General features: G+C 37.2%; 1 protein-coding gene across 2 annotated transcripts in view; it reads left to right on the top strand.

The window, feature by feature from the left end:
• The first annotated feature begins 759 nt into the window (after positions 1 to 759).
• fndc4a (fibronectin type III domain containing 4a) overlaps positions 760 to 17,310 on the top strand; it is a 48,814-nt gene continuing 32,263 nt past the window's right edge. Inside the window, exon 1 of one of the 2 annotated variants that reach the window (XM_065257236.2) lies at positions 760 to 1,278. In XM_065257236.2, coding sequence (XP_065113308.1) covers positions 1,203 to 1,278 — 76 coding nt within the window. In that variant the 5' untranslated portion in view covers positions 760 to 1,202. The remainder of the gene's footprint in view (positions 1,279 to 17,310) is intronic. The other variant, XM_065257235.2, reaches the window with a different exon arrangement.

Raw genomic sequence — 17,310 nt, 5'->3', positions numbered from 1 at the left:
AAAAATGAGAACTACATTGTGGCGGAAGAGCACTTAGTTTGCAGCACTTTGACCTTAGCACCCAGTAACATCATCACTCCTGAGTCCTGACTACTCCCCCTCTTGCTCAAACTTCCGCCAATATTACCGCCAATATGTCATTCATAGGTTCTCTTAAAAATAATTTATTTAATTTTTTTTTTCTAAAAAAAAAAAAAACACATTTTGTGCATCAACAGGTTCTTTGCTTAAGGTTGTTCCCATCTAAAAATGCTAGGTTGTTTAAACCCATGGTTGGGGAAAATATGGACAAACCCAACTGCTGGGACAAATTAACAGAAAATGTCCAGATTTGACAAAATCATGGGTTGAAACACTGATATAACAAACCCCAATCGTTCCAACCAACACCATTTTAATTTAAAATGTATGTCTTGGTTGGTGTTTGTTGAATCAGTGTGAATCTGTTGCGAACTTTGTTTGATATTTGTTAATTAGAGTTTACTTGGGCCAGCAAAAATGGTTCTTCTGTGGTTCAGCTTTATTTTTAATGAGTGTTTGGCATTGTATTTTTCCATAAACGAATTATGGCAGAGGTGTTTGAAATGTAGTCAGTGAACAGGAGGCATTCCAACCCCATAAATGTAAAACAGAAGTATGATTAAGGAGGAATTAAACTACCCCAATGAGTTTGGTCTTGTACAGCACATTAAGTGAGACAGCTCAATGAGTCCTGGCATTTGAGGGATGTTACGACACTGGGATTTACACGTGCACGGTTATAAATACATCTTCGTGCTGTCTCGTTCGCTAAAGCGCATTCACGCGCAGCAGCTGTGGAGCTGTCCGCGTGCTGAAGACTCGCTCCGTCCATTGATCTCAATACACCTCAGACGCTGACAGTTCCTCACAAACTGAGGAAAGCCTGAAGTACTCGACCATCATGAATACGTCGGGAAACCTTTGAGAATTCTAGCTTGAGATAGCGAAGAAAAGTCAGCATTCAACCTGCTGCTGAGATGGACGTTCAGACACGTGTGCTAACCGAGTCGTTGAACATGATGTCCATCGTGAGATTTCTGCAGCTTTTTTACCTCATGTAATATGTTTTATCTGGATGAATGCGTCATTTTATAATTATGTTATAACACAAAATCGTAGAAGCAAAGAGGTACATCTTTTTTGGAGTCGTTGAGATTTGTGAAGGACTGAAAGACTGCGATATGGCTCGTCTTCTTGCTCTCAGTAACTCTGTCGGACTGTTGCTCTTCGGCAGTGTAATGTTTCTGGTGGCAGCAAGTAAGTTTAATTTTTACAATTAAACATTGCCGCTTCTAAGCAAATTGATATTCTGTTTTAAATTGTCTGAATGCACTTGGCAGTGTGCTTGTTGAAATGTGATTAACCTTTGATTTGCTGAGTTGCAGTGGATGCGGTATGTTGCCAGTTGTATGCGTTTTTGAATGCAATGCAATACCAATTAAAATGCATAAAGGAAAAAGCATGCAAAGTAGGTTACGGCAGATGCTCGCCTACTTTGGATGCTTTTTTAACCCAAGGAAAGAATGTAACATGCTAACTACAGTACATAATGAGATGAAGGGATGTTTTAGATGTTATAAACTTCAATTTATCATAGTATTATGCCATTGCTTTTGCTAGTGTTAAAACATTTGTAAACTTGGCAGATCATCCTAAAGATGGACCAGAGACTAAATACTATCTCAATTGATTGAAATAGCACTATTAAGTGAATGTATTAGTAGTTGTTTTGTAAGATATATTACTGTAAATGTGAGTCAATTGGGTTTGAGAAGAATTTTAATCTATGGCGTGAAAGTGTTTTCTTAATACTGTGATCCTCTTTTTTCCTGATGTAGTCATCTGGGATTTTGGGGTGGCTTTGAAAAGGTTGTAGAGTATTTGATGCTCATGTTCTCACATGCACAGCATTTCTTTTGAGGTCTTTAAAATCCAAGAGCTCTCTTAAAAAATCAGCACATCTCTTTTTATAAAGAATAAATTATAACTGTAATAAGTAGCAAAATAAAATGTGTATAAATGTGTATTAATTCTCATTAATGCATAATAATGTTATAGTATGTAAACTGTATGAAGCAGTATACATCTGCTGCTCAGCAAGATGTACTAAATTAAATGGGTGATTCTCACGAAATCCAGATTTAGAAGGTGTCCAGCATCAGAATGTTTGAAAAGCCCTTGAAACCAATTTTTTTTTACACATAATAAGATTAAGGTCTGAACTTACTAGAACCATTAGAGGATTTAAAAAAATATTTCCTATATAGCTATTTACATTTTTTAGATTATCATTATCAAAAATTATCATTACCACAACATGATATTACATTAAATATATGCATTTACAAACTCATGTTTTGGTAATGAGAGCTAAAAAGCTGTCTAGGTACTATGAAAAACAAAATTTTAACTTTTATCTGGGGAGAAAAAATAAGAACTGCATAACTGGTAGCCATCTTGAGTGTCACAGTCAGTTATGTCTCTTCCAACTATTTTTTTGTTGTTGATAATGTTAGTTCCTTGAGTGCTTTTGTTAATTGTTGCGGAGGAGGAGAAAATTGGTCTTGGACACATTTATATTCCTTATTATTGTCTCTATGTTTACCAATGATCACCAAATACCACATGTTTATTTACTGTAAATGTTTATATGTGTGAAGGGATGGCGTCCGCGCCTCTATTCCAATACAGTGGTAACTCCGGTGCGTAACTCCAAAAAATTAGATCAATGCAGAGAGGGAAACATTTGTATTTCTGCATCTTTGGCCACTGGATTATTTCGGCACAGAATAAATGTTTGACATTATTTGGATTACTGTGTGCGAACTTTTCTTCTCTGCAATGTTTATAGTATAACATGCACTGAAGCTTTTTATTTTTTAGATTTTTTAATTATAAATATTTCCATGTCAAAGAACCCAAATCCAGTCATGGACACGTTGCGGTAATGAAAGTTTTCCAGGAAAAAACAACAAAATTGGTTTGTGTGATATCATTTAAAATCATGTGGAAAATAGTACATGAAGAGATGTTTGTAACTGTATGCTTCTTATTGTGATAGCATTTACTTTCATATCAAAGTGTTTCATGACACTTCATAAATTTTGTGAGAATCACCCAAATTTGTATTACAGAGAAACATGTAAGAAATGTCATGCTCATGATCGTGCATCTACTGTAAAAGCTGTAACTTAGTACATTGCAAAGACAGAGGTTTACGAAAAGCAGAGATAAACAAATGACAGAAATGATTTACGACAGAGATTACTTGATGTTTCTTTTCCCTGACAACAGAGAACTTTGCTGTTGGTGAAAAAGAACAATGTACAACATGGCCAAAGGTTTGCAGACATCACTTTTCTAATGCATGAATTTGGTTACTTCAATTTCAGCAAAATGAAAAGTACCAAAAAGTAAAAGCCATCAGTAGTTTACTAATTCTGGTGTGAAAGATCTTTAGGGGCCTGCAGAGAGCTTAGACCTGAACCCCTTTCAACACCTTCTGGATGAATTGGAACGGATGGAAATGAATCCCCACAGCCATGTTTCAACATCTAGCAAAATATCTTTCCCTGAAGAATAGAAGCTGCTTACAGCTTAGGAGGAACAACTCACTATTAATGAATTGAAATTATAAGCACATACTTTTAATAGGCACATACTGCATACAGTATGGAATAGCTTGGCGCCTACATACTTTTGATCATATAGCATATTTTAGTGCTTAATGTGAGGACTTGTGCAGAAGATGTGTGCCAGTTACAAATTGTCAGCTTTGCATGTCGTGAGGTGATAAGAGAATTTTATTTCCGGGCCAGACCTGGTGTACTCTGGTCACCAATTACATTAACCTTAAACTGAAACGTAGTCCTATTTTATCCCTAGTAAGGTAAATTGTTCATGGATCACTGCTAAAGCAGAGTTCAGATAGCTTATGATGTCTGTGTCGGCAAGAATGAGGTGGTGTTTGTGCACGGGTGATACAGTGGAGCAAATGATTTTTAGATGGCATACATGATTGTACAGTATAAAGTACAATGTGATCTTATTACACTATGAAAATTGGTTCAGAATAATCCCAGCCGCAGGGTTACATTAACCCAGAACATTTTCATATTGGACCCAACAGTGAGTAAAAACAACCCAGCACAGGTTAAATTATACCACAAAGGGTTGGATTTCTCCCATTTGTCAACGCAAAAATACTGGATTTTTTTAAGCCATTTTTTTTGTTCAAATATAAATATGAATTTAGCTCAACGGCTGGGTTTGTCTCTTTTTTACCCAACCCTGTGTTGAAAATAACCTTGACTTTTTTGCAGTGCATAATGATTTTATTATTTCATCAAAATTCATGAGTGAATTCATTTTCCAATGCTGAAGGATTTAACCGATTCAGCTGATTAATTTTTTCCATTATGAATCTTTTAAAAGTGCTTTGCCCTACAGTAGGCACATAGCAACAAGGTTTGTCGGTCTTTAACCCCCCTGAGATTTAAAAGGCCTGAATGGTGTAAAAAAAGCTTTACTCTATGTAAGATCTAATTATACAGTTAATTTAATCAGAGTGAAACAAATGTGAGATATTATTTTCAGATCTTACACAATACATAATATCTATTTTCTGGAATGTCATGGAATGCCGGAAAATTTGTCTCACCTTCATCCTGGAATTCTCCAGTTTGGACACTTTGTAGGCTGGTCACAAATAACTATTAAATGGTGTTGAGTCACAGTGACATCATGTTCCAGAAAGTGCAATGTTCCCCGGAGACATGTTCCCTCTGCGGTTTGTGTTGATAAAGCGTTCTGCAGTGCCATCTGGGATTGCATTATCTACCCTGAGATGAACAAACAGCTGAACATTGAATGAAATGTATGTACGAGTCTCTAACCAGAATCCATCGCATGCCTTCAGGTCTTTAGAGCACAAGATAACATAGTGATGGTGGCTGTGAAGACAAATTACTGTGTTGGTGTGTTCTCTTTATTGCACTCACCAAATGGACCTTCTGCTGCGGTTTCAGCTTTCATTTAAATCCACACTTTAGATAAAAAAGCTGTTCATGAATCAGTATTCACACTTGCTGTTTAGCTGAGTTTGGTTGTATGTATGATGTCCACTTCACTGGGCAGATGTTTAAAAACATTTCTGACTATTCAATATGTAATGTTACATGATTTTTGACCTTTGACCCTTACACCATTCTAATTGACTGTTCTCTTTATATTTATATGCATTTATGATTACATTCAATATGGCTACAAAACATTGACACAATAAAATTTCATTCTCTTAGTAAATAATTCAGAAAAGCATTTTATTTTAGAAATACGTTATTCAACGTAATGTTAACTTTCTGTTTTGTCATATTTGAAGTTTATTTTGCTCCAGTTCTTTGGTGAGTTTTGGACATGCCTGTATCTGATCTCAGGACAGTTTGTAAAGTGTCAGTTTCCTGTGAATTACTTAGACAGGACGTCTGTGTCCTGTGTGCCCTCCTGGTTTTTGCTCATATGATCAATGTGTTGCCCAGAGTGACCTCAGTGCTTCCTAGTGTTATGCAACAGCTTTGAGTGCATCTGACTTGTGCTTCATTATCTAACAGAGATGCTGTAGCAACAGAGAATATATACAGTATTTAATAAAATATATATCATATATCAGTCCCTTTTTATACTGGTGCATTCATTTTAAAATGAAAGCTATCCTCGTCTATATCAGCATTTTAGGAAGATCTCCGTCCACATTATACATGACTGTAAACACATGAAACATGACCATTCACAAACACTGAGCATGCGCATACAAAAAAGCTTATTGCGGCAATAATAGCTTGTCTCTTGCATGTGGGGCAACAGTGTTATTACTGTTTTAACCGTTTTAGCAGTTTGTATATGATGAAAATCAATAACAATATGTAAGATTTTTAAAAAATAAAATATCCAAGAACCACTTGCACAGTGTGATATATTTAATGAAGTGCAATTCGCCTTTGTTATTGTATTATTGTGTAATAGCGACCTCTATTGGTGAAAATCTATATAATGTGGCTTTAAGGTTGTTGTTTACCATTCTTTCCCGCCATTCTTTCCATCATCCCGTTTAAACAATTTTGCGTATTTCTCCAGCATTTTTAACAAAATCCCACTGGCCGTAGTTTATGATCGCTACAATCACCTCCGGTAAAGCAGGCGGTAGTATTTCTGTAACATACCACTCGAACGACATCTGCCAATGAAAGAAGAAAAAAAGCTTCACGAGGATGTGTGGAGGATGACGAGCCATGCGCCAGGCTACAACCGCCACACGCATTAGGACGCACGTCCACCCACCAGCGTATTTAAGTCCATAAAAATGTAATTAAGCTCAAATGAAATAAAACAGGTTGAACTGAGATTAACTTAAAGATGGAAGCATACAGTAATCTTCCTAGTTAAAAAAAATCAGATTACATTTATGTTAACTTGCATACATTAATCTGACTGAGAACTTTAGTGGGAGAAATTGCTTTGTCCTTTCCAGCTAACACTTTAAATATTTTTTTCCCCTCAGTTCATGTCTTTCTTTTCCATCTAAAAATGTTTCACATGCAGCATCCATGCACTATTTCCCCATCTGTAAAGGGCTTGTTATGCTTTCCTTAAATCCACTGTATTTTCAGTTAAAACTCTTAGGCTCGTTGTTGGATGTTGAATGAGGACCTGTCCCGTTTGGGTCGCTCATACTGGGCTTTTAGTTCATTTATTTTTCGCATCCTTACCTCGTACTGCTGACGGTAAGTTTCTTCAAAGTGTCTATGTTTAGTTTCGCAATGGTGTTTAATGTTCCCACTTTTGACAACCGCAACAGACTGCGAGCAATAAGGGAGAATAAATGCGTATTTTTTCACCCACCTCGAAAAACTCAGTTTTCAGCACCAACTTTCCTAATTTATGAGAATGCTATTGTTTTTCAGTCATCGAAAGCTTTCTTCACTGCATATCTGTCTGTGACGGTTCGACCCATAATGTTCGTGCCGAAACAACACTCAAACCTGGGTCGATGTAGGACCCATTTAGCGGTACTGAGCTGACCTTTAAGTGCCTGATCTAAAAAGGATTTTATAATAACGTTTAAAAGTATTTGCCATATATTTATTTCATTGCGTCAAAAGGCTATTTGAATGTGTGGGCTGATGGGGTGTGCATTTTTTGTTGTTGTATTTTTGCGTTTAGGGAAACACTGCTGTTTGTGCTTTAACTTAGAAGGTGTTCAGGAATGCAACGTCTGTGACCTGTGTGTATAACAAGTCACTTGCAGATGCAAGAGAGCCATACAAACAATGTTAGGGTTCGAGAAATTTCCTTTATTTTCCCTTAAAGGCAGGATAGGCAGGAATTATCTAAAAAACTTTTTTACAAGTTTGTCTAAACTGTCTTTATATACAAATGCATAATTAAAATGTAAGTACTCTGAAACTCGCGACCATGGCACCACCCATTGCTATGGGATCTGCCCAGACATGCGCACACCCGATTGATTTGAACGTGCACAAGGCACTCTAGGAAGAGCAAAAGTACGGCAGAGAAACAGCATTCACAACTCACAGAGAGTGCATTCACATCTCACAGTACCTGCATATCCAGTCAGCATAGGCAAACAAGGCAAAAAAGGAATAAACGAAGCAATCAAACGCGAGTAAATATCACGTGGCTTTTCCTCGAGTCGATGCGGTAGCGGTATTGTCTGCGGAGTGTAGTCCTCATCAGAGTCAACAATGCTTTCATTACGGAAACTCTTCCATGCAAAACACTGGCTTAATAGTGAGTACTAAAAGCCATCCGTTTATAAAAGCCATCTGTTTATATTCCTAGTGATAAAGTTAGGTGTATTATTACTTGTGATTGTGACTTGATGTTATTACATACACTGCGCTCCTTCCTCTCCGCTTGTCTGAGGTAATTCGCGCGTTCATGTGTTTTGGGGCGTGGCTTTAGAAGAAACCCAGAAGGGAGGGGGTGGAATGAATGGAAAAATGAGCTGTGTTTAAAACAGTGGTGAGAGGTCTACAGACACTCGATTTTTATACTCTCTTTTTCAGAGTACTTACATTTTACTTATGTATTGATATATAAAGACAGTTTAAACAAATTTGTAAAAAAGTTTTTTTAGATAATTCCTGCCTATCCTGCCTTTAATCCCAATGTTGACATGGTCATTGTCAAGATGGTCATTGTCATCTTTTGGTAGCATAAGAGGCTTGACAAATCATGAACAAATACACAAAGATCCAGGACATCCAATCAGGCAGTAAATGTTGCGAAAAAAGTTTGTCTATACTGCAGCGCAACTCCATAGTTTTCAAACTAAAACAGGGTCTGTCTCGAAATTTACAAAAGCATTACAAAAAGGTTGAAAACTATGGAATAATGTATATTTTAAAAATTCACTAATAGTCCAGGCAAACTAACTCATTTTGGAGCAAAAAATAGAAGTAATTGTAAAAGAATTTTTTTCAGCATAGATCATTTCTATGAGGTGTCCAGAACAACATACTAAAAGTCCTAAGAAATCCTAGTTGAGGAAATATGTTAATTTCTCATCAATCCGAAATGTGTGCCAATAAGGCCAGACTACAATACACCCCAATGAGGCTATTTTTTTCCTTTACTCCTATCAAAATGAAACTTTACACAATGAAAGTACCCATGAAAAGTAAATTTTTTTGTATTACAAGTTGCTTTGAAAATTTAATTTAATATGCATATGAGCTATACACTAATCGAATATGCCCAAAATACACCCAAAAGTAACTTTTTGGTATTACAAGTTTCTTTTGAAATGAATTTGAATATCCACATGAGCTTTACACTTATTTAATATGTCCTAATTTGCATAGGCAGAAACATAATTCATATGTTTGATAAATATATCAGCCCAATGTTCATCCAATCATCCTGCTGCTTTTAGACTGGCCTCTAACCTGAAAACTGCCTGGCTTGGTAAGTCCTGCCAGCTGTATAACCCCCACCGGTATAATCTTCAGGGTCACGGAGTAACACAAGCCTGAACAGAAGGGGAGAGTTGTGTTTTTTGTGTGTGTTTTTGTTATTACATTTTTTTATGTTTTTTATCCAGCCTGGATCCTCAACCCCTTCTCTGTGGCTTTTGGTTCGGGCACCCCCATATCATTTCCTGGTTTGTTCTTTACTTGGTTCTTCCACTCTGGGTTATATTCATCTGATAAAATTGCCTCACTAAAGCAATCTGAATTGCAGCACTAGCAAAATCTGTACAATTTAAATGCATGTTAAGCTAAAAAATAGATCAATACAGTAAATTTATTAACAAAACACAAGAAAGACTGATTCCTTTTTTCTTAAGGTCACTAGTATAACAGCATAAATGTACCTGAGGTTTCCTTGCAGCATTGATATGGGTAAAAAAAATTGCATTACAAAATACATTCATTACAATGCAGTGCAATTGGCCATTTATTTTGTTGGGGCACTATTATGAGTCAGTGCTGAAACAATTTATATAAAATCCTCTTATGTTTCAGAATTTAAATGACATTTTTATTAAGAATGTGTAATTGATTGTTTTCCATACTTACATTTTAATTAGGGAACGAAAACCTATACCATATTATAGATTTTTATTTAAAAGCAACTAAATGATTTCAGACTTTTTCCATTCAAGATGACACATCGAGCTCTTCAAACAATCCAACCACAATCATTTTGAGGCTGTAATTCTACATCTCGTCTATTTGGCATAGGAAAGGGATGGCACTGAAAAAAGTAAAGAATGACACGAGCTTTCTCAAACAAGCTAAGGTGTTTAGCCAGTCACAGGAAAATGTGGGAAAAGGCATCATCATTGCAGGTGAAAAAGCTCTAGTATCACTGTATGGGGGCAAAAGGATGAATCACTGGACATGCTGAGATAACAGGCAATTCTTTATTAAAGTAACTCAGAACTCATCTCCAGTGGAAGCTCAATCTCTTCCTCCAACGTCAGCAGCTGCAAAGTTCCATAGTCGTTGGGTCTTTTACCAAATGATGAAGTGGAAAGGGGGAAGTGAACCTATGGACCCAAAACCTTGGGGGTGCCATGTTTTGGATGGGAGATTAATGCCAATAATGACTGATCAGCCAAGCAGCGTAACGAGCCAACACCATGTCAATTTTTTCCCAGGCTGGGAGGACCAGCTTAAACCAGCTACTGCCACCTTAAATCAGCAAAAACCAGTTACCAGCTTATGCTGGTCTTAGCCGAATTTTTGTTAATCACTGCTGTGACTAAACCAATACGCATAGGTCTAAAAGGTACCAAATTGTGAAAAGCGCTATATAAATAAAATTGAATCGAAAAAAATTAAATACATAAATAAGATGCTCACTTACATTTTAGGCTATAGCGTTACATTATAACCACATTATACTTTATAGCGGCATTTTCCGGGCTTCAGATCTGGATGGCATGATGCACACAGCAGCTCTAAACTTCAGCTCAATCATTACATTTGCAGAAAGATTGATCCTTACCATTTAAAATCATGTTTACTTACTGCTGCACTTTTGGAGTTGATAGTTACGTCAACTGTAGTTGCAAGAAAGACTGCAGCACAAAGAGATGCACATGCAAAAAACATGGACCCCCTTGCACTAACATTTGTGGAAAATGTTGTGGTAATAGCTGTACAAACTCACAGTTGCCTGATTTATCAGATGAATATGACCCAGAGGGGAAGAACTAAGCAAAGAACAAACCAGGAACTGATATAGGAGGTGCCAGAACCATGAGCCACAGAGAAGGGGTCGAGGATCCAGGCTGGATTTAAAAAAAGATGTAAAAACAAAATCACCAAAAAACAAAAACACGAAAAAGGCCTCCCCTTCTGTTGCTACCTTGTTGTGGTGGGGAGGCTTGTGTTCCTCCGTGACCCTGAAGATTATACCGGTGGGGGTTATACAGCTGGCAGGAACTACCAAGCCAGGCAGTTTTCAGGTTAGAGGCCAGTCTAAAAGCAGCAGGATGATTGGATGAACATTGGGCCGATATATTTATCATATGAATGATGTTTCTGCCTATGCAAATTAGGACATATTAAATAAGTGTAAAGCTCATGTGGATATTCAAATTCATTTCAAAAGAAACTTGTAATACCAAAAAGTTACTTTTGGGTGTATTTTGGGCATATTCGATTAGTGTATAGCTCATTTGCATATTAAATTTAATTTTCAAAGCAACTTGTAATACAAAAAAATTTACTTTTCATGGGTACTTTCATTGTGTAAAGTTTCATTTTGATAGGAGTAAAGGAAAAAAATAGCCCCATTGGGTTGTACTGTAGTATGGCCTTATTGACACACATTTCGGATTGATGAGAAATTAACATATTTCCTCAACTAGGATTTCTTAGGACTTTTAGTATGTTGTTCTGGACACCTCATAGAAATGATCTATGGTGAAAAAAATTCTTTTACAATTAGTCTGTCGTAAAACGCTATTTTGCCTGGACTATAATATTAATGCGGTAGATAGTGGAACTATTTAGTACATGTAAGGGGGGTGGCACAGTGGCTTAGTGGGTAGCACTGTTGCATCACAGCATGAAGGTCCCTTTTTCGGGCCCCAGGTGAAGTTTGCATGTTCCTCCTGTGTCAGTGTGGGTTTACTGGGTAATCTGGTTTCCTCCCAAAAGCCAAAAACATGCAAGTTAGGCAAACTGGATATGCCAAATTGTCCCTCCCCTGACCTGTGTATGGATCAACTTGTCTAAATGAAACTTGTGTATGGATTAACTGGTTCTCGCCATGAATATAGCCATAGATGCTGGAATGGCATAAAGTAAGAAGAAGATGTAGTACATTCAAGGATTGTTTCTTTTATGTGATGATTTTATAGTAATTCACCCAAAAATTTGTCCAAAAAGTAGGTTATAGCTTATAGTGACAAGCTCCAAAATGGCCAAGATAACATAATGAGAGTACCATAAGAGTGAAATGCATTCCCTTTTCACCAAGCCTTTTAAAGTCATATCTTTTGTAAGAAGCAGACGTTCAGGATGCCATTAGTAATAGACTTCCCTCCTTCTGGAGCTAAAAATGGCACATTCAGACGAGTCACTCCATGGTTGACGTTGTTGATGCAAAATGACGTTCGCTTTTACATTTTCAGAATTGGCAGCTTCATAAAAGAGGAAGATCATCAGTGATAAATGGCATTGGTCTGTTATTTAAAGCTTTAGAAGCTCTTTCAGTAATGGCTTTAGAAGACTTCAAGCACAGTAAATGACGTATGGACATATTTTTTTCAGTAGTGGTGTTTTCCTTTTGGGGTTTGCCACATCCTTTAATACTGCATACATACGTCTGTGGCCGGTTGCATAAACTGTTTAGACTAGTCTTACAAGTTAGTCATCAATTTTTATTTCTTCAAAACTGATCATAACTGTTTTAAGTCAGTAAAATTGTAGACTGATTTCATTTCAATCTGAAAGTAAGACTCATTAGCCCTATAATTGCTACAATAGATTGTTTCAGATAAGGTCTTAAGGCACAGTCTTTACTTATCGGCTATGTTTATACAATTGTCTTCAGATATAAAATAAGACATTGCTTTTGAGCCGTGAACAGCAAAGGCTGACAGTGCCACCATATCTTCATTTACCAAACAATTATTTTCCACATCACTAAAGAGCAAATGCCAAGCCATGTATAACAATTTCTTTGAAACTGCATCCGGACACGTGTAACCTCTATTACTTCAAGGACAATGAGCTCTCAGCCGGGAAGAGCAAGTTAAATTACAGGACTGAAATGAAAACAACCTGATAAATGGTTTCATAACCTTCTATTAACGGTCAGCGAGGAACATAGATAATGTATTTATACTGTATGAGAAGGACCTGTGCGGTACTTAATGTTGTGATTGGTAATTCATTATGTGTCATTAGCACCTTCCGTACATTCATCTGGCATCAATCTACGCTGTTAGCATTATGCATTCTTGGTTACTGGGACTGTGATGTTGAAACAGAGAAACATTGTTTATGCTTTCCGAAAGTATGATAAGGGAAGATGTAACCTATCCTGAGACGCAAACACATTAAATATCTGGTAAATGTGCCAAACGTAATGACTGCAGATGGTCCCCTACGAAATCCATTTATGAAAATCATAAAATGTCATTGAGCATCTGTTGGACAACTGAAATGAAACTGGCTCGGCACCAAACTGCACTTTACCGTATATTAGCATAATATATGTGTTTTTCATCTACTAATGGACAAATATAAGATATAAACCTTTACATTACTGCACACATGTGGTGAAATAGAAAAGTGTGACAAGAATTTTTTTATTTTTTATTTTTGACTTACAGTAATAAAGTTACTCCGTATGTAAAGGGACACTCCACTTTTTTAAAAAACATGCTAATTTTCCAGCTCCCCTAGAGTTAAACATTTGATTTTTACCGTTTTGGAATTCAGACGATCTCGGGGTATGGCGCTACCACTTTTAACATAGCTTAGCACAATCCATTGAATCTGATTAGACCATTAGCATCGAGCCCAAAAATAGCAATGATATTACGCAGCAGCGGAAAATAGTCCCTATTTTCGGGCAGTGCGTAATATCACTACACCTGCTGCAGCCATGTTACAGCAGCAAAATCTTTGATTATTATGCCAGAATGAGAGTATAGTTCCTAGCCATATCTGCCTAGAAAATCGCAACTTTAAATTTTCCGTCGTTTTTAGTACACGATGTAACAACAGAAGAGTTGAGTTTTAAATAGGAAAAATATTGAAACTCTTTGGTTATTTTTGATGCTAATGCTAATGGTCTAATCAGATTCAATGGATTATGCTAAGCTATGCTAAAAGTCGTACCGCCAGACCCGGAGATCGGCTGAATGAATTCCAAAACGGTAAAAATCAAATGTTTACCTCTAGGATATGTCCCTTTAAAGAGATCCCATTTGGGATTTTTCTTTCCTATGAGCATTTTTGTTAGAAAACTAAATATATTAACCAATGCACCCCAGCTAGTGTGTAGATTATGTATCCTCACAATGAACAATTTTTCACATTATTACACGAAAACAAACATGTAGTTGCAAATCTGGAGACTCATTAAAATAAATGGTTAGGTGCATTGCACCCACAGACACTTTGATGTCATAGTGAGCCTTTACCAAGGTTGCCCTGTCACCCCTAAAAAATGATTAACAGTGGTGCAGAGCTGTAGTACGACCTATTTCTATCCAATTTACACAGGGCCCCTAGCAAGGAAGACCAACAATCAGTCCTGACCCCAACAGTGTATGATCATATCAGTATACAGGTAGAGAGCAGCGCCTGCCACTCGTATCAACAGAGGACATTAATAATGACTCTGATACGGAATGCAGTCCTCCAGCATTGTGGGATTTGTTTCGGATGGGATGCATCATGGGATTTTAGCAGATAGGAAAGAACTTCTTATTTTTCAGCCTCATCATGAGTGAGAAATGCATTATTATAGACATCTGGAAAGAAATCATTGTACGACAAGGCCGAATTGATTTCAAAGCAGCAGTTATGTAACGTAGCTAAGGGTTTGCATTTGTTATTGTTTGTATCATTGCCGGGTTCGGGTTGAGGGACAAAATGTATCCCTTCCGCATTTTGCAAACGCCTACACAAACACGTAAAGTCCATTAGAGCACTGCTCCGGGAGATGCTCGCGAGATTTAATCCAGTTCAGCGCTTTTCTATTTTCTCCACAGCGACAGAGGCATGAGCTCAAGTACTGAATCTGTCTCTGTGCTCCTCTGCTTTTTGTGAGACTAATTAGCTTGTCTATTACATCCTAAATCATGATTGAGTGCCTTACAGCTGAGCGGAATTAAAAAATAGGACCCATAATATATTAGACAATCAATATCAGAAAGCAGTTTCAATTTAAAAAGGAGCAATTTTGCTCTACAATTAAAAAAAATTAAGGTTTGTTCTTTGTTGGGCTGAAGGTTCCATAAAGAAAATGTAACCTTTCTGTTGCATAATTGATTGTAGTTTGTAGTGAATGAAGGTTCTACAAACTATTAAAAGGTAAAATTGAGTTTAGATGCAAATCCCTCCTTAGTGTTTCTTACATTTTGTCTTGTAAATTGGCATTTTTTCATAAGGCTATTTATGTATGTACGTACGGTATACTGTCCATGTCCAGAAAGGTAATAAAAACATCATCAAAGTAGTCCATGTGACATCAGTGGGTCAGTTAGAATTTGTTGAAGCATGGAAAATACATTTTGGTCCAAAAATAACATAAATCACAACTTTATTCAGCATTGTATTCTCTTTCGCGTCTGTTGTCAATCCACGTTTACCACACTATAGTGACTGCTGCTGATGTACGACGCTGCTGATGTGTTATCTGGTGCTCCCAAGCTTCGTTTACAGTCTGAGGGAGACACACGCTGAACTATTTTACATTGTTTGTATTTTGGTTTTGCTATATTTTTGAAAATGATGCGTAATCCCGTCTCGGATGTCCTAATCCCTCAGACTATAAACGAACCTGGGGCACACCAGATAACAGATCAGCCGTGCGTACGTCATCAGCAGTGTGTTGAACGCAGATTTACAACAGACCCGGAAGAGAAGACAATGCTGAATAAAGTCATAATTGTAGATATTTTTGGACCTTTTGCATATTGTTAAGATGTTCTAATACTCACACACCAAAGGAAATGTAAAACCGTGAATCATATAATAGGTGCTCTTTAACAGATTCTGCCAACAAACTGGAATTAAGTGGACTTGAAGCGAAAGTATTACATGAAAATATGTAGTACAGTATGCAGAGACCATTCGATTAATATCATTATTAATTTTTTGATGCAGGTGGCGTTTAGTGGCTTTTGCATCTGATCTCTTTTTGTTCCCGTAATGTTCTTAGGGGAACCACAGATATGTATTCCGTAGCATCGCTGTGACTTTATTTGCCCATTTTAGATTTGGATACAGTGTTTAATTTGTATTCATGACGTGTTTTGTAAAGCAATCCTTAATTGCAACTTGAAAAACAGAATCAAATACATTAGAATCATGTGATCAAGTAAATGCACTTAAACCACAACTTAAAGAGTTTGCTTTTTCTCTTGGGCATGGTGACTCGTTTCATAACTGAAAAGTGGTGATATGGCGATAAATCAAACAGGATAATGGACCCAAACATTTTTGGCTGCTTTTTAAGATCCCCATTAAAATGTTGTCCAGAGGCATGCTAACATTAAGAATTAAGGAATTTGAATTAAAATCTCAAAAGGTTTCACTGGGGTTGCTTTAGCGATAGAGCTCTATTACAGAACCTCAGATAACCAGAGAGACGAGATCAAACCTCTGGTCTCATAAATGTAGGTGGTCCACAGTTCTAGTCTCATTGGTCAGATTGGAAAGCTTTCTTGGCAAGCAATGAAGACAGTATAAAAGAAACCATACTAACGGTGCAGTAATATATTTCAGACCTGTGTATTGTTGCTTGTTTCATGGGAATGTAATAGCTTATCTATAGCCCTTTTTACACACCGGAAAATACACGGGAAAGGCATCCTGGATTATTCCGGGATCCTTAAATTTTTTTGTTCATTCACACTGCCATGATTAGCCAGCATCTGTGGTCCCGGAAAGACACGTGACCTGTTGAAAGTCCCGCCCTCTCTACTACGCAGCGTCTGAAGTTTGCATATTATTTATTATTTCTCTCTCCAGAAACCACTGGTGTGCATTATGGTTTATGATAAGATTATAAAGAAGTGCGTGACTCGCCGTTCTAATGCTGGTTGTAACACAGTCTCACCCCATTTCGTCAATATTTGACGACACTTGACCATTCGTCAATATGTGACGCGGAGGGTATACCTTTCGCGTCATTTTTTGACGAACTGGGGACTTCAATACTAATACGTCCGTTGCATTCTCTTCTCCTATTTTCTTACCAATTTCGCGTCGGTTTAGCGTTAGATTACGCAAAATTAAACCGTGTACGCGAAATTAAACAGTGTACGCGAAATTAAACAGTTGTCACCTGGCGTTGGGGTTAGAAACAGTTGTCACCTGGCGTTGGGGTTAGAGTTAGGTTTGGGTAGGGATGTCATTATGTAAATCTAACCCTAAACCGACGCGAAATTGGTAAGAAAATAGGAGAAGAGAATGCAACGGACGTAATAGTATTGAAGTCCCCAGTTCGTCAAAAAATGACGCGAAAGGTATACCCTCCGCGTCACATATTGACGAATGGTCAAGTGTCGTC

This window comes from Paramisgurnus dabryanus, chromosome 12 (genome assembly GCF_030506205.2).
Source record: "Paramisgurnus dabryanus chromosome 12, PD_genome_1.1, whole genome shotgun sequence".
NCBI lineage: Eukaryota > Metazoa > Chordata > Actinopteri > Cypriniformes > Cobitidae > Paramisgurnus > Paramisgurnus dabryanus.
Note: the sequence above shows the minus strand (reverse complement) of the source record. Positions and strands in the feature narration are given on the sequence as shown.